Consider the following 17,096-nt stretch of genomic DNA (forward strand, 5'->3'; position numbering starts at 1 on the left):
AGAGAAAGGAAGGCTGCTCTCTTACCAAACAAGAGAGAGAGTTGACGCTTCTTTGTACAGTTTCTGGGGCAACCAGATTTTGTACTGTGGATTGTAGTCTCTGGACACACTAGTAAGGGCATAAATTATCACCTGGCAGAGGCTGCACTGCCCCAATACCCCCAATTTCATATTTAAAAGCAATTTACTGGGCCCTATAGCAGTATGTAAACTTGAAAGCATTTTGATGCTATCAAGCAAAAATTTAGAAGCTGGAGGAGAGAGGGAGGCAGATTTGAGCAGGATTCCCAATAGGCAGGGTATAGAATCTGGCTTTTTTAAAAAAAATAAAAATGTGTTTTTAAAAGGACCAATGACTGTTTCTGAGTGAACAGCTGGACAGCTGTGGCTAGTAAATCACTCACACTTGATTTATTAGCAAGGGCCTTGCTAGAGCCTTGAAACACTTTGTACGTAGCCACAAAATTAGCACATGCTAATTTATATGTGCCGATTCAAGTTTCGGCTGACTGGCAGAAGGAAAGTTGCCCGCTAAGAAAAGTAAAATGATATTAAAAAAAAGAATAAGAAGAAAAGAGGGAGGGTACTCCTGGGCCACACCATAATAGCATCCCTGCTTATTAGGAGCAAATGAATGGAAGAGTAGCTGCTTAATGACCTACAGAATTCATACATTTTGAGAAGGGAGGGGAGGAGATGTGACAAGAGATGTGCTAACAAGAGATGGGAGAGAAATAATCTTGCCAAGATCTTGGGGGGTGGCAGCGGAGGAAAATTAGGAATGGGCAAAAAAAAAGATGCCAGACAGGGGTCTCCTCCTGCTGACAATGCAAAAAAATTGAAGGCACAGCCAGGATTCTGTACATCCTTAAAAATATAAAATAGACCCTCCCACATGTTTAAAAATGGAAGCTCAAGCATGCATCTTTCTGGCCCCCCAGGAAAGATATCCAGGAAACTGTACCTATCAGTATTGTTGTAGCCATATCAGGAACCAGCAGCATTAACTTTGGAGCCATCCCTGCAATGCTCTTATGCACCGAGAAGCTGCCAGTGGGCATGTGCTTGGAATTCTGCAGAACGGGTTCTGCTACCAGGCAAGCATTGCCAAAGCCAGATTATGCAGCAACAGAGGATGCCCACAGCCTCCCTTTGACTCCGTGCTCACAAAGAAAAAGAAGAAATGGAAGCATCAGAAGGTGCCTGTTGGGTCCATCTGAGCGCAGAACTCTAACCACTGAGTTACGGCCCTTCTCTCCCCTAGTTGAGAAAAAGTAGCTTCCTTTCTTCCCTCCCCCCCTCCTTCCTTTTTTCCTTTTTTGAGGACTAGTATCATGGAGCGACTTGAAAGTCTAAAAGTTCACATTGTTGTGAAAGGTAACTAACCTAAGCAAATAAAAAGTTCCAAGCCATAGGCCACTGGGGGGACATGCACAATCACACTATGAAAATGCTCAAACTGCCTGTGACAGGCAGCAAGCGAGGAGCAAAGGGGGAATTTAAAGCTAAAAATAGATGCCAGACTGGCTACTGCAGCCTTTAAAGAGTGGGTGAAGAAAAACACCACCCTGCTTACTTTTTCTAGAGCTATGGCATTCATGACCAAGGAACTCAGAAACATTGCCAGCATACTGTATTTTTCGCTCTATAAGACACACATTTTCCCCTTCAAAAATTAAGGGGAAATGTGTGTGCGTCTTATGGAGCGAATACAGGCTTCTTGGCTTCAGTGATAGCAACACAAAGCCTCCGAAGCGCAGTGGGAGTGCTCCTGCCACGCTCCGGAGGCTTCGCGTTGCTTTCGCTGAAGCCTGGAGAGCGAGAGGGGTTGGTGCGCACTGAACCCTCTCGCTCTCCAGGCTTCAAAGATAGCCGCCTGAAGCCTCGAGAACAGGACTCTCCTGGCTTCAAGCGAAAGGAACCTGAAGGCTTTGGGTTCCTTTTGCGGAAGGGTAGGTGCCCCTTCAGCTAAGGCACAGTGCCCCTTCAGCTAAGTGAGAGGAGAAATGGAAGGGGCTCCATTTCTCCTGCCGCTTCACTGAAGGGGGGCTGCGCAGAGAGGGGGAGATTTTTTTTTCTTGTTCTCCCCCTCTAAAACAAGGTGTGTCCTATGGTCGGGTGCACCCTATAGAGCGAAAAATACGGTAAATCACAGGCAAAGCCATTTTGAAGGTGAACTGGTCTTTAGGACCACAAGGAGGATTCAAAAGGTAGCCCCAAACTGAGTGTGAGAGTAACAGCAGAGGTGAATTCAGACGTCATGCAGTAGTATTAAAGAAGGGTGTTCCATGCATGCACAGTGTGCATTTATTTATTTACAGATTTATAAGCCACACTTTCACGTAAAATATTTCAAGGATGTATACAATCTAAAACAACAGCCACCACCCCACAGTTAAAACCATTTAAAGGGTCAAAGACATCCATAAAGCTAGTTGGCAAATAATCTCAGGTTTGAATGGCCCGTCTGAATGATACAGTGCTTAGAAGACATCGAACGGACAACAGGGATGACTCCTGCTGAACTTCTACTAGCAAGGAGTTCCACAGGGCACGGCCGGCCACACTAAACCCCTGATCCCTGTTCAGAGTCGGCTAAACTTTAGGAGGCATGTGGGCTCACCAAGGGTCCCATCTTGACCATGAGGCCAGCAGCTAAAGCCACTCTCATACTTCTGAAATTAAGGGTCAGGCGTTGAAGGACAAAACATCTGGGGAAAGCAGCACGCTCTCAAACTAGTTCCTAATTTATTCCTCCAAACTTCCCATTCCCGGTCACTGCAGCCTCAAACAAATGCACAAACTCCCTCTGAGCAAACAGGACCGTGAGGTCTGTCTATGGCAGGAGCTGACACTTTTACCAAACGCAAAGACTCACATCAGATTTGCATCAACACAACAAATGCCACACTGGAACCGGTGAGCTGGGTGGGGAGAGTAGGTAAGCTCTAGTAACCGTAAGAACTGAAAACACAACGTATTTTGGGTCCCCCTCCCCCCCATACACCACAAAGCTAAGCAAAAATTGCTGCAAGAACCAGCCCTTTCCCCGTTTTCTTCAGCTGAAACCTGTCATAGAAGTCATAGATAGAATTATACAGCTGGAAGGGACCCTGAGGGTCTGCTAGTGCAACCCGCTGGAGAGCAGGAATCCTGCCCACAACTCTCCCTGGGTGGGCAGCCAGAAACACTGACCCGTTGTGCCACCTGACACTTTGACTGAGAACCCGTGGCCCCTTGGGTGCTGTTGGACTATACCTCCCAGCAGCCCCCAGAACCAGCATGTCCTGTGATCAGGGAAGCTGGGAATCACAGTCCAACAAATTCTGGATGGCCCCACTAGTAGAGTTGGGCCAGAATTTCAATTTTGGCTTCTTTCGGTTTTCTTTCTCATTTTTTCAGTCTTCTCCATCAATTTTAGATTTGTTTACCAGTAAGTCCTCGTGATATTTCATTTGCATTTTGGTGTGAATTTCTCCTAACATGCACTTTTTATATGCAAATGTTCCTAATTTCTCCAAACGGATTGCATTTTGGTGCGTGATTTTCACCAATATGTGCATTTTTAATGCACACTTTATCACAGTGTGTGCTTTTCCATATGTATTTCTTGGCTGGAGATCTGCTACAAAATTTGTAGGAGTATGAATTTAAAAGGAGGGCCGCATCTCTATTCACAGGTTGTTTCGGAAAGTGTGAATTATGTTGGTTCGCCTTTAAATACAAACTGAACCAAATTCCTCCCCCAGTATCTGCCAGAAGTGGGATGTTTCCTCAACTACAGCAAGGCTTGCTCCTCCCCTACCCCAAAATCTCAGGACCTCCCTCTTAATTAGTGCTGTCACCTTAATAAAGGAATGCTAGCTGGTATTTAGTCAAATGGTTTATCAAATGTGCACCAGCATAAAACAATTCTTCTAACACACAAACCACCCTTTGTTTTTAGACCATGCACTAATGCTTCATAGCAAGCATCATCTTGAAAGCAGAAGGGAAATTTGGAATGCCTATTGGAATGAGGGTGCTTCCTGCCTGCAGCTTGAAAAAACTATTTTCATTAAAAATTATACATGTGCACACACACACCTTGGCAGGATCTTTTTAAATCAATGAACAGTGTTCTAATCAGTAAGACTGCTGCCCAATAGCTCCGCTGGAGTAAAATAGGGCTTAACGTTGGAGTAGACATATATATATATACACAGGACAGAATAAATCAAATAGGAATCAAATAAATAAGTAGTTACATTCATACCAACAAGACATTCAGGAGCTGGCAGGGCCCATATGAGACTCAGCTCAGTGACTGTGTACATGCTCAGCAGGCAGGCAGTCCCAATTTCAGTCTCGGATATCTCCAAGTAAAAAGGATCAGGAAAGTCCGGAGAGCCTCTGCCAGCCACTAGGAAGACCAAGGGTCGGATCCAGTAAAAGGCAGCTGCATTGGGGTACATGTAAGATAGACCCCCTTTGGGCATGTGGGAGGGGCTCCATAGTTCGGTGCCAGTCGCCCAGCTGTGCCCCTATCTGGACAGGGACAGCCTATCTTCTGTTGTCTATGCTCCATCAGCCTCAAGGTTAGATGACTGCAATGTGTTATGCATGGGGCTGCCTCTGAAGACAGTTTTGGAAACTTCAGCAGGTGCAGAATTTGGCAAGAGGTGCAGAGGGCAGAAACACAAGAACGGGCCTTTTCTGCTGTGGCTCCCAGCTTGTGGAATGCTCTCCCCAGAGGAAGCTTGCCAGGCGCCTTCATTGCATATCTTTAGGCGCCAGGCAAAAACATTCCTCTTTTCCTAGGCCTTTGGCTAATTAAACTATCTGTGCCTTTTTATACTGCGGGGGGTGGGGGGTATTGTTTTTGTTTGTTACTATGCTATGTATTTTTGTGTTGTAAAGCACCCCGTGATCCTTGAAGCAGAAATTTAATAAATAACATATAAATAAATAAAACGTCGCAGCTTCCCATGTCCTTAAACGCTCCACACTCAGCAAGAGCAGTACCCTCCAAAAAGTATGTTTGCTTTAAGAGTCTGTTAATTGGGGGGGGGGGCGGGAGGAACTATGCAAATAGTTTCAACAAGCATCCTACACCATGTGGTGTGTTTGGGAGGTGGTAGAATCTGGGATATTCCATCTCCTAAACTGGCCAAGGTTCCTTGAAGCTGACTTGCCCAACTTCCCTTTACCAGCAAGGCAGCCAAGTAAGGGTGCAAGAGATTAAGCTCAACCCATAAGCGAGAGCCACTCAGTCTAAACTCTAAAGCATTGCAGCAGAGAGGTCAGACCCAGGACAGGAGTCACCTCACTGCCAGCTAAGCGACACCACCGTACCACAGCTCAGGGACTATCCACAAGCATTTAAGACTCGCCTTTCAAGTTTATTAAAAAGACATATTTGCTACACTTAGCAAAATGGAAGATAAGGATCTAAAAGCTTTCTTCGAACGAAGCAACATCTGGGGCTGATAAACAGACCCAGAAGAGAAATCAAGTCTAAAAAGAAAAGAAAAAGGACACATTATATTACTTACATACATATATATATATATATATATATACCGGTATATGCGCGCACTACAGCAAGAGTGTGGGGAAGGGCCCAACCTCTCTCCCCTCCCCATCTCAATCAGATAATTAAAATGCCTGCATTAATCACATTTGCAATGGAACAAATCGTTGGAGCCCTCCTGCCTCCCCTTTCCAGGGTCTGTTATTGTAGTAGGCGAATCCTGCTGCCGTCTGTTTGGTAGAGATAAGGAAACCTTTATCTTACTTGGCAATCTTTATCAGAGGAGAGATCGAGTCCCTTGCTTATCAGCAGCTCAGATCTGCTTCAGCAGAAAGCAAAAAACGGAAAGGGGGGAGGGTTTCGGGGAACGGGGTGGGGAGGCGAGAAATGCTCCTACAAAACTTTACAGACCATTTCTGCCTCCGTGCTCCCACAAGAGAGTTTTGCTTTGTTTGGTGCATGTGTGCGCGCGTGCGTGTTTTTGTTTTTGTTTAAAAAACATTAAATGTGCACAACCACCCAATCGCAACCAGATCAATCTGCAGGGTTTTATCGTTCGCCTCAATCTAAAGAGCCCAGGACTGTAACTGCTTGCAGAAACGCATATACACAGCTGCCAAGAGGTTTGATCATTTTCTCTGTGTGCCCACACTCCCGTGTTTGAAGTTAATAAATGTAACCAGCTATCTCGGCTAGGGATCAGCTCCCTGACTTCTTCTCTCTTTTTTATTTTATTATCAGCTGTCCACAACTATCAAACAGCAGAACAAAAGAGAAGGAGAGAGAGAGAAACAAAACAACTGGTGCCAGGGTGCACCTTGAGGTTGCTATGTAGGTTTGTCATAAAAAGAAAAGAAAAACCTGATGGGAGGAGCAGAAAACAAAAATGAAGGATGGACGAAGGTATTAAAATAGTCTTTATAGTTACGGTTGCACTTATCTGATTGACTTGCAGCAACCTTGGCGGGGAGGGGGGACTCTAAAAAAACAACAACTAGCTAGCCGATTGCCAGGGCAAAAGCCCAGGAGAACACAGAAAAGTGGGTTTAAAAATTAAAGCCCCGGCATGGCCTGATAGCTGGATGTTCTGATCCCCTTATCGGAGTCACCATCAGCTCCCAGTTACAATCAAGCTTTTACTGCCTTAACTCAACGCAGCATCTACGCTCCAGCCAAAAAGGAAGAGGAATGAAAGAGAGAGAGAGAGAGACGCTGCGCTTAAGGCTGCTCTCTGAAAACCCTTAATAGTGAAAGCAATTACGTGCCAAACCTCCACAGGGCGCTTGCCACCGCTGGCTGAACCGGGGCAGGGGGGGAGAGCATCCAGCAGCTAGCTGGGGTCAAAGTTGCCTTGTGTTTTACGGGCTTCATTCATGGCCAAAGCGGTTGGGAAGGCACCACAACTTTGTTGTTTGGGGAAGCGGGGATGCAAGTAAAAGGCAAATAGAGTTCTGTAAAATTACGCGCTTTGTGTTTTTTAAGAAGTGGATCCAGCAGAGACAAGTTTTCCTCCCTCTCTCATAATAATACCAGAGCCAATAAAGTTGGGTAGTGGGAGACTCAGGACAGACAAAGAGGACTTCATCCATCACTTTGTTAAAATATGGAATTGGCTGCCATGGGACATAGTGGTGGCCACCAACTTAGATAGCCTTAAAAGAAGATTCGAAATGCTTCTGAATACAGTACCAGTTTGCAGGAAATCACAATTGGACTTCCCATTTCAGCATCAAGTTGGCCACTGTCAGCAAGGGATGCTGGACTAGATGGGGCCCCAGCAGACCAGCTCTTAGGATGTTATCTTCAAGCACTTTGGGAGGAAACTGTTTACCTGGGTCTATTTCCATCAGGCTATGGAGCACTAACTGCCCTTCTTGCTTTGGTAGATTACCTCGACCAGGAGAAACACTGTGGCACTATCGATTCTCCTGGGTCTTTTGGTGGCTTTTTAATAACCAACAGCCATAGTATCCTTCCGCAGTTTAGGACAGGATGGGAGCCTATGCTTGGCCAGGGTACTGCTCCTACCTCGGAAGGCGGCAATATTGGGAAACTTCCCCTGTTCCTGGGGTGAACTGTCCTACAGAGTTTTGAAGACTCACATCCTGTCTCCCATGCGTTTCAACAGCCACATGCTGCTGCTGCGGCAGCTGCGCAAGGTCATTCAGGGGGCTAGTATGCTGATGACACCTGACACTTAGCTCTATTTTCTCCTTTACTCTCATCATCAGGTTTGGCTCTGGAAATGGACCGCCCAAAGTCGGCGTAAGATGAGGACAGATGAACCCAACATCCAGACAGACAGGAGAGTGATGCAAATGCTATACAGGTTGGTTGACCTAGATATGTGGCAGGGATGTGCGACCGGGATGCACACTCTCAAAGAACCACGTTGCCGTGTGAGAAGAGTGCTCCGGGATGCAGCCTGGCTTTTCACTTCCTCCCATCGTGGTGGCATACATCTGGTTCTTTAGCAGTCACCCACCCTAACACTGATCCAGATGTGCTAGGTTTAAGCAAGGTGGTGGCCTCATGCGCCTTCACACCATACTCTGGCTTTTAGAGACTCAGCCATATTCTGAAGAAGAAGAAAATAAGGAAGAGCCCTGCTAGATCCGTCTGACAGTGCATCAAATCCAGCATCCTGCTTCTACAGGAGCCAACCAGAAGCCTCCAGGAATCGGAGAAGCAGGGCATGACAGGAACAGCCTTTCCAGCAGCTAGGATCACAAGAGAGCTGCCTTCTACCAAATCAGGCTATTGGTCCGTCAAGCACAGTATCACCTACAGTGGTAGAAGCTCTTCAGGACTTCATTTGGGGGAGCACTACACTCCCTTCCTAAACATGCTAGGGAATGAACCAGGGACCATCTGATGCAATGGAGATGCTCTGCTACTGAGTTACAAATGTCTGGTCACAGCTGGTAGTTAGAAATAGACTACCTTTGCACCTGGAGGTTCCATACTGCCATGACTAGTAGCCATCAACAGCCCCTTTCCTCCTCCATGAATTTGTCCAATCCCTTTTAAGGCCATCTTGATGTATCTATCCTATCAGGTTCATTATGCACTGTACAATGGAGGACTTCCATTTTGACAAAGGTACAGTCTATCATGCTTTGGGTGCCTCTCAACCTGGGCATTGCCATGTGCCACACACACAAGGCTTGTCACTGAAAACAGGTGAGAAGCTGGTCTGGAATGAGGCTGTTAACTCCCCCCAGGTGCTCCTTTTGATCTTCTCTAGTTTGCTCTGGGCCAAGTGGAAGGCCCTGCATCTTCACATTTAACAGCCTAAATCCACCCCAGCCTGCATGGCCAATGGTCAGGGAAGATGGAAGTTGTGGTCGTAAGAACATAACAGGAGCCCTGCTGGATCAGACCCAAGACCCACCTAATCCATCAAATCACCCTGTTCTCACAGTGGCCAACCAAATGCCAGTTGAAAGCCCAAACTTTCCAAAAGGTCTGGAGGGCACTAAGCTGGGGGAGGCTGTCCTAAATGCTATGAACCCAGGATAATTCAGGAGGTGTATCACCATATGTACACATGATGTACAAAAGCATGTCTGAAAAGCTGCTGCTGCCACAGGGACATTATCCTTTGCCACAGTCTGGGCCTTTTTAGTAGGGAGTCTGCCACAAGAATCCTCTTTCACCAGAGATGCCTGGCGTTGGACACTGAGCCTTTCTGCATACAAAGCAAGAGCTCTAAACAAACCCTTCACAAACATTTAAACTTTAGACAGTGAACTATTCAAAAGGCCATTGTGGCAGAAAAATGGCATTAAAAAATAAAAAGAGTCCAGGAAATGGGATCTACCAAGTCCTAATTATTGCAGCAGCCAAACCTCCCAGCCCTCAGCTGGAGGGACTTGTCTCTCAAAAGCCATGACATCTCTCCCAAAAGGATTCTGCTCATCAGACTGCAACATTTCAATAAAGGAACAATAGCTTATGAAATATTTTTCAGAGGAAAAAAAGTGGCGGCATAGTACCTCTTGAGATTCAGCAAATACTAGCTAGAAGTTCCTTAAGAACAGAAGATGAGCTTGCTGGATCAGGCCAGTGACCCGTCCAGCATCCTGTTCTCAGAGGGGTCAATCACATGCCTGTGGGAAGCCTGCAAGTTGGACTTGAGCAGCACCCTGCCCACTTGCGACTTCCAGCAAACTGGTATTCAGGGGCATAATCCCTTTGACAGCCATCGGTCTTCTGCCAGCCAGTGCAGCATGGGCTGGGTAACCTACAGCCTTCCAGATGTCACTGGACTACAATTCCCATCATCCCTGACCACTGTCCATGCTGCCTGGTGCTGAAGGAAGATGGAATCCAGCTGACGCTGGAGGGTCAAAGCTTCCCCAACCCTACTAGGCCACAGTGAGCTAAAGGAGCAGTTTAAGGGTAGAGGGTCTGCCTGGCATCAGCCGTGATACAATTTTCTCTCCAAAGTAGTTTTTCTTAGGCCAGCACATAACATAAGCTGGCTTTCAAACTGCTCTGCCGACCTTTTACCGCTGTTTGGATTTGACGCTGGGCGGTGGGCGATGTGGAGCAGACAAAGGGAAGAGTTCCTTTAGACAGCAGGTCATTGTAATTCCATGAAATGCAGCAATGGCCAACAATTTAAGACAGGGTTGGGACAGATTTGGGAAGTGTAAGGCTACTGATGGCTTGCAGCCACAAAGGCTATACTCTACCTCCAAGATCAGAGTCAGTACGCTTTTCCATGCCTCTTGCTGAGGAGGAACAGGGCTTCTTGGCACCTGTTTGGGAACATCACCTTGCCTACTCCTGGGAAATGGGAGGCTACACTACACAAGCCTTTGGTCTGGTCCAGGAAGGCTCCTCTTCTTGAGAGCTATAAGAAAGAAAATGCTCTGGTTCCAAGGCTGGGCCCTTCTCAGGTTGCACTTTTACTTCTTATTGTATTATCATTTTTATTGTGCACTGCCCTCACTTCACAAGCACCTCGGCTGAGGGGTGGCCCCAAAGTAAACAAACCATAAACGACAGATGTGGTTAAACTCCAGTGGAAATCGGAGTGACCTTCACACCGCCAGTGGTAAGGGACAACTTTCTTAGTCATCTCTGTCGTGAACAGTCACGGCTAGTAACTGCTGTGGCGCTTCGGAAGGAACACACATCCTCCGCAGGATGGGACAGAAGGAGAACTGACTCTTTGCACATACAAGCCCACCAGGTTGATTGACTGACATCTTCCTAGGAAGGTGCCTTAGAATGAGTCAGACCACTGGGCCGTCTATAGGGGCAGATCCACACCATACACTGAAAGTACATCCTACACACATGACTTCTGCCCGCCCCCAAGAATCCTAGGAACTTCAGTTTGTTAAGATGCTGGGAACTGTAGCTCTGATGGGTAAACTACAATTCCCAGGAGTTTTGGAACGAATTGTGTGCTTTAAATGTTTGACTTCCCCATGGCACGTTGACTAGGAGTGGCTCCCCAGGACTTCAGGCGGGGTTCGCTCCCGGTCCTACTCGAGATGACCTGCAGGTAAAGTGTCTCCTGTGGCAAAGCCAAAAGTGAGTGGTACCAGCCCCCCCGGGGCACTGAAATTACCTAGGGGGCACTAAGAGGCAAGTGGGCGCTTGGAGGGGGGTGCTGGAGGTGTAAACGACTATCAGAATTTGAAATCTGGCATCACTGGACCAAGTTCATAAATTTGGTTGAATTAATTAAACCACATAGTTTTATAACTGAATTTTGAATAAATGTGCAATGTTTGGGAACCACTAGTATAGTATTTTCCTATTTAAAAAATGCAAACAAAAGGCAGCATATCTGTGGCCTGAGAAGCAATTCATTATCATAGTAATAATAATAATAATAACTTACACCAACTAGCTGGTTAAATATAATCCAGGGTCTCATCTTCATCTAATCACTTTCTGTCAATCTCCCAGGCTTCCTCCCCCTCCTTTCAAATATATCTGCATTTCACATCAGGCATTGGGGGGAGGGGGGGGGGAGATTGAGAATAGAAATGGAGCCAAGAAGCAGTGAAGCAAACTCAAGTCAGCAGATATGAATCAGGAAGGCAGAGATGATCTGACATCTACTTAAAGAAAAAGGAAAAAAAGGTCTGCAGCTCAGTTACAAGAGCCTTAACTCATGCATACTTTTCTCCCCCTTGAGAGAAAGCAAAGTAACAAAAAGAACAATTTTTCTAAACGCCCACGTATTTCACTGCCCTGTGTTCTTGCTGACTGCCATTTTCATGCCAATGGAGGGTGGGGTGGGGACAAGAAAGGGTGCCTATCTGCCATCTCCAACCCCTTCATCAGTTCTGGCCATCTCTATCTGGCCTCCCATCAACATCCTCCACTTTATCATCGCTTCACATCTCTGAAGAAACCGGAGGAGGAGCCGCAGCAGCAGCAGCCTGGAGCTTTCAAGTGCAAGTCAGCTTAATGTATTCACAGAGCTGCCCATCCCTGCAAACATCCCAATCCATCTTCGGATCACCTTTGGCTCCTTATTAAGCGAAGAACAGCGCACGGGGGTGACAAGAAAGGAGCTGGAAATTAATGCACAACAGCAGCTCAGAAAGACCTAACAACTCCTGGCAAGACAAAACAGGGTGGAAAGTTGAAAGGAGAAAAGGGGGGGGAGAGGAAGACACACCATCCAAACAAACGGCATCTTCCGGAAGATGGAAGCCACAGGATCTCTGCTAGGCATGTGCCAGGGGGCGGCTAAGAGGCCTGCAGTCCTGGATGGCGCCACTTTCCTCGGCCAAAGAAAAGAAGCAGGCAGATCACTTTGCGCCTCTCCTAAGCCCACAACTGAAGCAGCGCTTGGCCTTCCTTGCAGCCCCCCAGCCTGCCTGTCATGAAGAAGTTTCCCTTCTTCTTCTTCTTTTAAAGGTTCGCACCCAACACCGGATAATTGACACAGACCCACAAATCCTCCAGTTACACAAAAAGAAATGGACAAACGTGACCAGCCCCTCAACCCCCTCGTGAACTTCACTCTTCATGTACAGATTACGCACGTCACGGGATCATTTGAGGGAATCTGGGAGCATTTCGCACAGCACAGCTGAATGCCAAAAACATCATCGCAGAAACCCCTGGGGCTTAGTCTCCCTCCCATTCTCTTCAAGCGTTCCAGATATAATCCCACCTGCAACCCATTCCTTCTAACTAGGAGCTCACATGCCTAATCCCAAATATTTCAAGGGAAAGATGCGCTCTGCATGCGCGCAAAAGCACTCATTATTGTTTCATATGTTCCTGGACTGAAACCTGGGGAAATTAAAGAACTGAGGCAGGGGAGGCATGGGGGGAGCGAGTTAAGCTCATATTGAACACGGGAAATTCCTCACATTGGTTTTCCACTGTGATGGGTGGAAACCTGTCAAATCGAGCCAATTCCCCTTGTATAAGAGGTTTAGTACCCATTTTTCAACCCAGCAGGATCTCAGATTGTTACAAACTTATTATTGTATAGGAAAGTGTTGCCTCACCAAGCTCAATACAGTCTACACTGACTGCCAGCAGCTCTCCAGGGTTTCAGGCACTAGTCTCTCTCATCCCTATACCTGGAGATGCTGGGAAGGGGAGAACACCTGGGACTTTCTGCGTGCAAAGCAGATGCTCTCCCATTGAGCTATGGCTCTCCCCCCCCCCCCAAATAGAAGACATCCAACATAATGAGGCAGCTGATGGCATGAAAGTCCCGCCCCCACAAACAAGGGGAGTGGCTAAAGCAAAAAAAGTTGTTGTGAGGCAAGGAAGAAGTTGAATATTCAGAAAAATTAATGGAAATTGCAGGGGTGTGTGCAGGGGTAACTATCACCCTAAAAAAAAAGTTTGCTTTGTTCTTATCAGTAAAAGGAATCAACTCAGGCAGGCAAACAGGTAGATGCAGCTTAGTATAGCAATTATTTCCAGGGGAAGATAAAGCAATATTATCACATGGGGCCCTGCTTCCCTATCCACACACACATCTCTCTCTCTCTGCCTTATCAGCGGCTAAGATCTGTTCAGGAAGGAAGGGAGCAGAAAAAAAGCAGTCAAACCTGCCAGTGGGAATGTTCCAGTAGTTGATATTAAAATCCCCCATGCCCCCCCAAAACAAACAATCACTTTCCTAGATGGCTGACCTGAATCCAGACCACCTTTGACTGATCATTTTGAGAACCTCAAGAGGACTCTTTGATCCAGAGACACCAATATGAATGCCCAGGAGAGTTAAACTTGCAGAGAGGGTGGTGCCTAACATTGATGTTCCCGGATATGGAAATCATCAAGGATTACCAAAACCTAATTAGGTTATGGATATGTGGATTGGAAGCATGAGGGAGGGCAAGATAACCAGCAGCACAAGAGCAAGGAGGAGAAAGAACCATAAAGAGAACATGTGGGAATGGAGCATAGGAAGGCGCTTCATCCAAAAGCAGAACATTGGTCCAATTCACTCAGTACTGTCTACTCTGACTGGCAGCAGCCAGGGTTTCAGGCAGGGGGTGCCAGGGATTGGACCTGGAACCTTGCAAGCACCCCCTGGTGGTTCAGCAATAAAAATTCCTGGCACATTTGCAAAACTAAGCAGGGTCCAGCATGGTTTCAAACTGGATGCTGGACAGTATGTGTTGGGACTGTTTGGACCAGGTGACCTTTGAGGGGTCCCTTCTAGCTCTCTACATCTCTATGGTTTGATGACCCTTCCCACAACCTAGCAGAGTATTAAAATGTGCCTTTTAAAAAATGCAGTTTTATTAATTTCCAATATATAACAACTGCAAAAAAGAAAAAAAGAAAAGTGGGGGAGAGTTGGGATTTTGTAACATGTACCTTAAAAAAAACTTTATTTTTTTTAAAAAATAGTCAAGTGAAACCAAAACTATTTCCTTTTCTCCAGATGCAGTAATAGTTACTAAGAAATGACCAAGTAGGAGATGTAAAATAGGGAAAAGGTCCATGATTGGTCCAAGCATGGCCTATGCAAGCTTCCAACTTTCACATAACTCTTCACCTGGTTGGGAACCCATTATCAGCAGTGAGCTTGCTCCTGTACCTTGCATGTGGATACATTCTCACGGGGGCCTAACTTCCAGTGATCTCCAGCAACACAATTCTCTGTATCGGACACTATCAGAGGGTCCTCCTTCAGTGAGCATCACGTCCACAGCACGCACTTCAACTGTCCACACCTCCAAAGGCCACAAACACAAATCTCAATGCCTCAATGATGCACATGCGAAAGCATTTTCCTTGATGAAGAGTGCTGTGAAAGTCACAAGTCTACACCCACCTAGTTCAGAAGATATAATCTTCTCACTTCCTTTTTCTGTTATTCCTCCTCCAGGGACAACAAGCTCATCAGGATATAAATGATGAGTACCAGAACGCACTCTGCAGACACTCAGAGGCAGGTGTTTTTAAGGCACCAAATGTCCCAGGCACAGATAGTCAAAACCTAACCAGGGTCTGAGCCCCTCCAAGAAATTTCCTAAGGAAGACCCTCTCCCAAGCCCCCTCCCCTTTAAAAACACGCACCGCCAACATTTGCAAAAGTCCCTCAAGATGAGGCTTCCTAATGCAAGAGGAGATGGGAGTGAGTCAAGCGCGAGATAAGATCGCAATTTCAGCCCATCCCGACAGGGCGATCTTATCAGGACGGGACTTGCAGAAAGGAATATTTTAAAGCCTTTATCTCGGCTCTCATCAGGGGCGGCTCTATCAGCCTGGCGATCGCACCAGGGAAGGAGGAGAGGAGGGGGCGGGGATGGAGCAGGAAGATCGGAGGGCAAAGGACATCGCGCCGCCAACCCCCCAAAAGGGGGGACTTCTGCCGCCACGGAGCCCGAGAGAGACCCTCACCGGGTCGTCTGGCTTGCAGGCTGGCGCTTTCTGAGGAGGCGCTGGGGGAGCTTCCAAGAATGGTCATTGTGTAAATAAGAAGCATTGCTGGCGAGGGTGGGGTGGTAGCAATTCCTCTTATCCGGGGACAAACAAGGAGCGACAACGCCGCCGCCGCCGGCCCCCCCCCCCGCCTCCATCTACAGGGCAGCTGTCAAAATGACGCCTCATTCCCCCCCCCCCCCCGCAGACTGCCAAGTTCGTTCCCACGAGGGTCAAGTAAAAGGCAGGCGGTTGAGCAGCGGGGGAGGGACTAGAATGGGATCGTGCAATCCCCCCTCCCGCCCGGAGACTCTTAGGATTGACCTAAAACCTAAACCAGCAAGGACTATTGGGAGGGGGATGGAGCGGGGAGGACCCGATCCAGGAGTTGCATGGGAGTGGGACGTGAAACTGACCCGAAGCCTTCGGGGAAAGGTAAAGATCAAAGTGGTGGACGCGTGGAAGTGGAGAAAAGAGGACGGTCCCTGGCAATTAGCACCGCGTCGAAAGGGTCGGGGACAGAAAGCCCCCCGCCCCACAGACACACGCCTTGTCACTCCAGGATAATTGGCGGCGGCGAGGGGGGGGGGTGTCTAAGGGCGCCGCAAGGCAGGAGTATTTCCCAGTCAGAGATATACAAAAAGGGTGGAGGGAGAAAACCTCCGGGGAAGGAGAACCCTTCAGAGTTTGGCGGGGTGTGGGGAGAGGAAGAAGTCTCCAAGCACCAACTCTGAGTACATCTGGAAATTGGGAAGGCGCGGGGGGAACCGCGACCACTAACTTTAGATGCATTGCCATGGGGGGTGGGGGGGACAGGACACAGAAAAGCAAATAACGAAGAGATTATTGGGATGGGGGGGGGACGTTACTCCGAGCCCGGGCGGGAAGCGGCCAAGAACGGGGTGTACGGGGGAGGGGAGCGGGCGGACAGCAAAGTTGTCGGGGAGGCGGCGCTGCTCACGTTTGATCTGCCGGGGCTTGCTCTGCTTCCTCCTGGACATCGCGGGGCGGCGGCGGCTTCGTCTTCCTCCGGCGGCGGCGGCGGCTGCAGAGGCAGGTTGGCGGGGGGCGGCCGGCTCGCGGCTCTCATGCCCACCCGGCGCTCCCAGGGCTGGGCGGCGGGCAAGCAGGGCGAGCTGGCCGGGAGGAGAAGGAGAAGGGCTGCTCGCCCGGCGGTGGCGCCTCCGTCGCTCTCCTCCGCGTCGTCTTCTGGTGCTTCCCGCCGCCGCCAGCGACGGCGTCCCTCGCTGACGATCCGGCACTCGGCGGGCTCCGGCTTCCTTCCCGCAGCGCCGCTCTCTCGTTCTCTTTCTTCCTCCTCCCGGCTCCCGTTCTGCAAGATTTCTACGGGGGCTTCTGCGCGCGTGTCTGTTTTTTTCTCAATGGAACCTGAAAATGTATCAAAACCGCCGAACGTTCCAAAGGGGCGTGGTCTCGGAGCGAGCAGGGCCCAGGCGCAGCCGCTCATAGGGCAGCCGCTCGGATCCTAGCTACGCCCACCGGATAAGGTGGATGCAAGAAGGAGGAGTGGGCGGAGTTACAGCCGAGCGGGGAGTAAATTAGGGATTTGGGAGAGGTGAGGACCCGAATGGCATAGCCTCCGCGGTGATTCAACCCATTTGATTAATTCATTGCTCGCATTCTATATCTTGCCTTTCCTCCGCGGAGATTAGAGTTGGCTACCATGGTTTTTCTCCCCACCCGAAGC

The 17,096-nt window shown here is 48.3% G+C and overlaps 1 protein-coding gene across 4 annotated transcripts in view; it reads right to left on the reverse strand.

Moving 5' to 3' along the window:
* Positions 1–16,776, reverse strand: part of ZFPM1 (zinc finger protein, FOG family member 1) — a 110,749-nt gene extending 93,973 nt beyond the window's left edge. For 3 of the 4 annotated variants that reach the window (XM_081920163.1, XM_081920160.1, XM_081920159.1), the window contains exon 1: positions 16,350–16,776. In XM_081920163.1, the coding sequence (XP_081776289.1) occupies positions 16,350–16,389 (40 nt within the window). In that variant the 5' untranslated portion in view covers positions 16,390–16,776. Of the gene's footprint in view, positions 1–13,647; positions 13,667–16,349 lie in introns of those variants that run through there. The other variant, XM_081920162.1, reaches the window with a different exon arrangement.
* Positions 16,777–17,096: the final 320 nt, after the last annotated feature.

The sequence above is a fragment of the Podarcis melisellensis genome (assembly GCF_964234715.1).
Source record: "Podarcis melisellensis genome assembly, chromosome: 8".
NCBI classification, from domain to species: Eukaryota; Metazoa; Chordata; class Lepidosauria; order Squamata; family Lacertidae; genus Podarcis; species Podarcis melisellensis.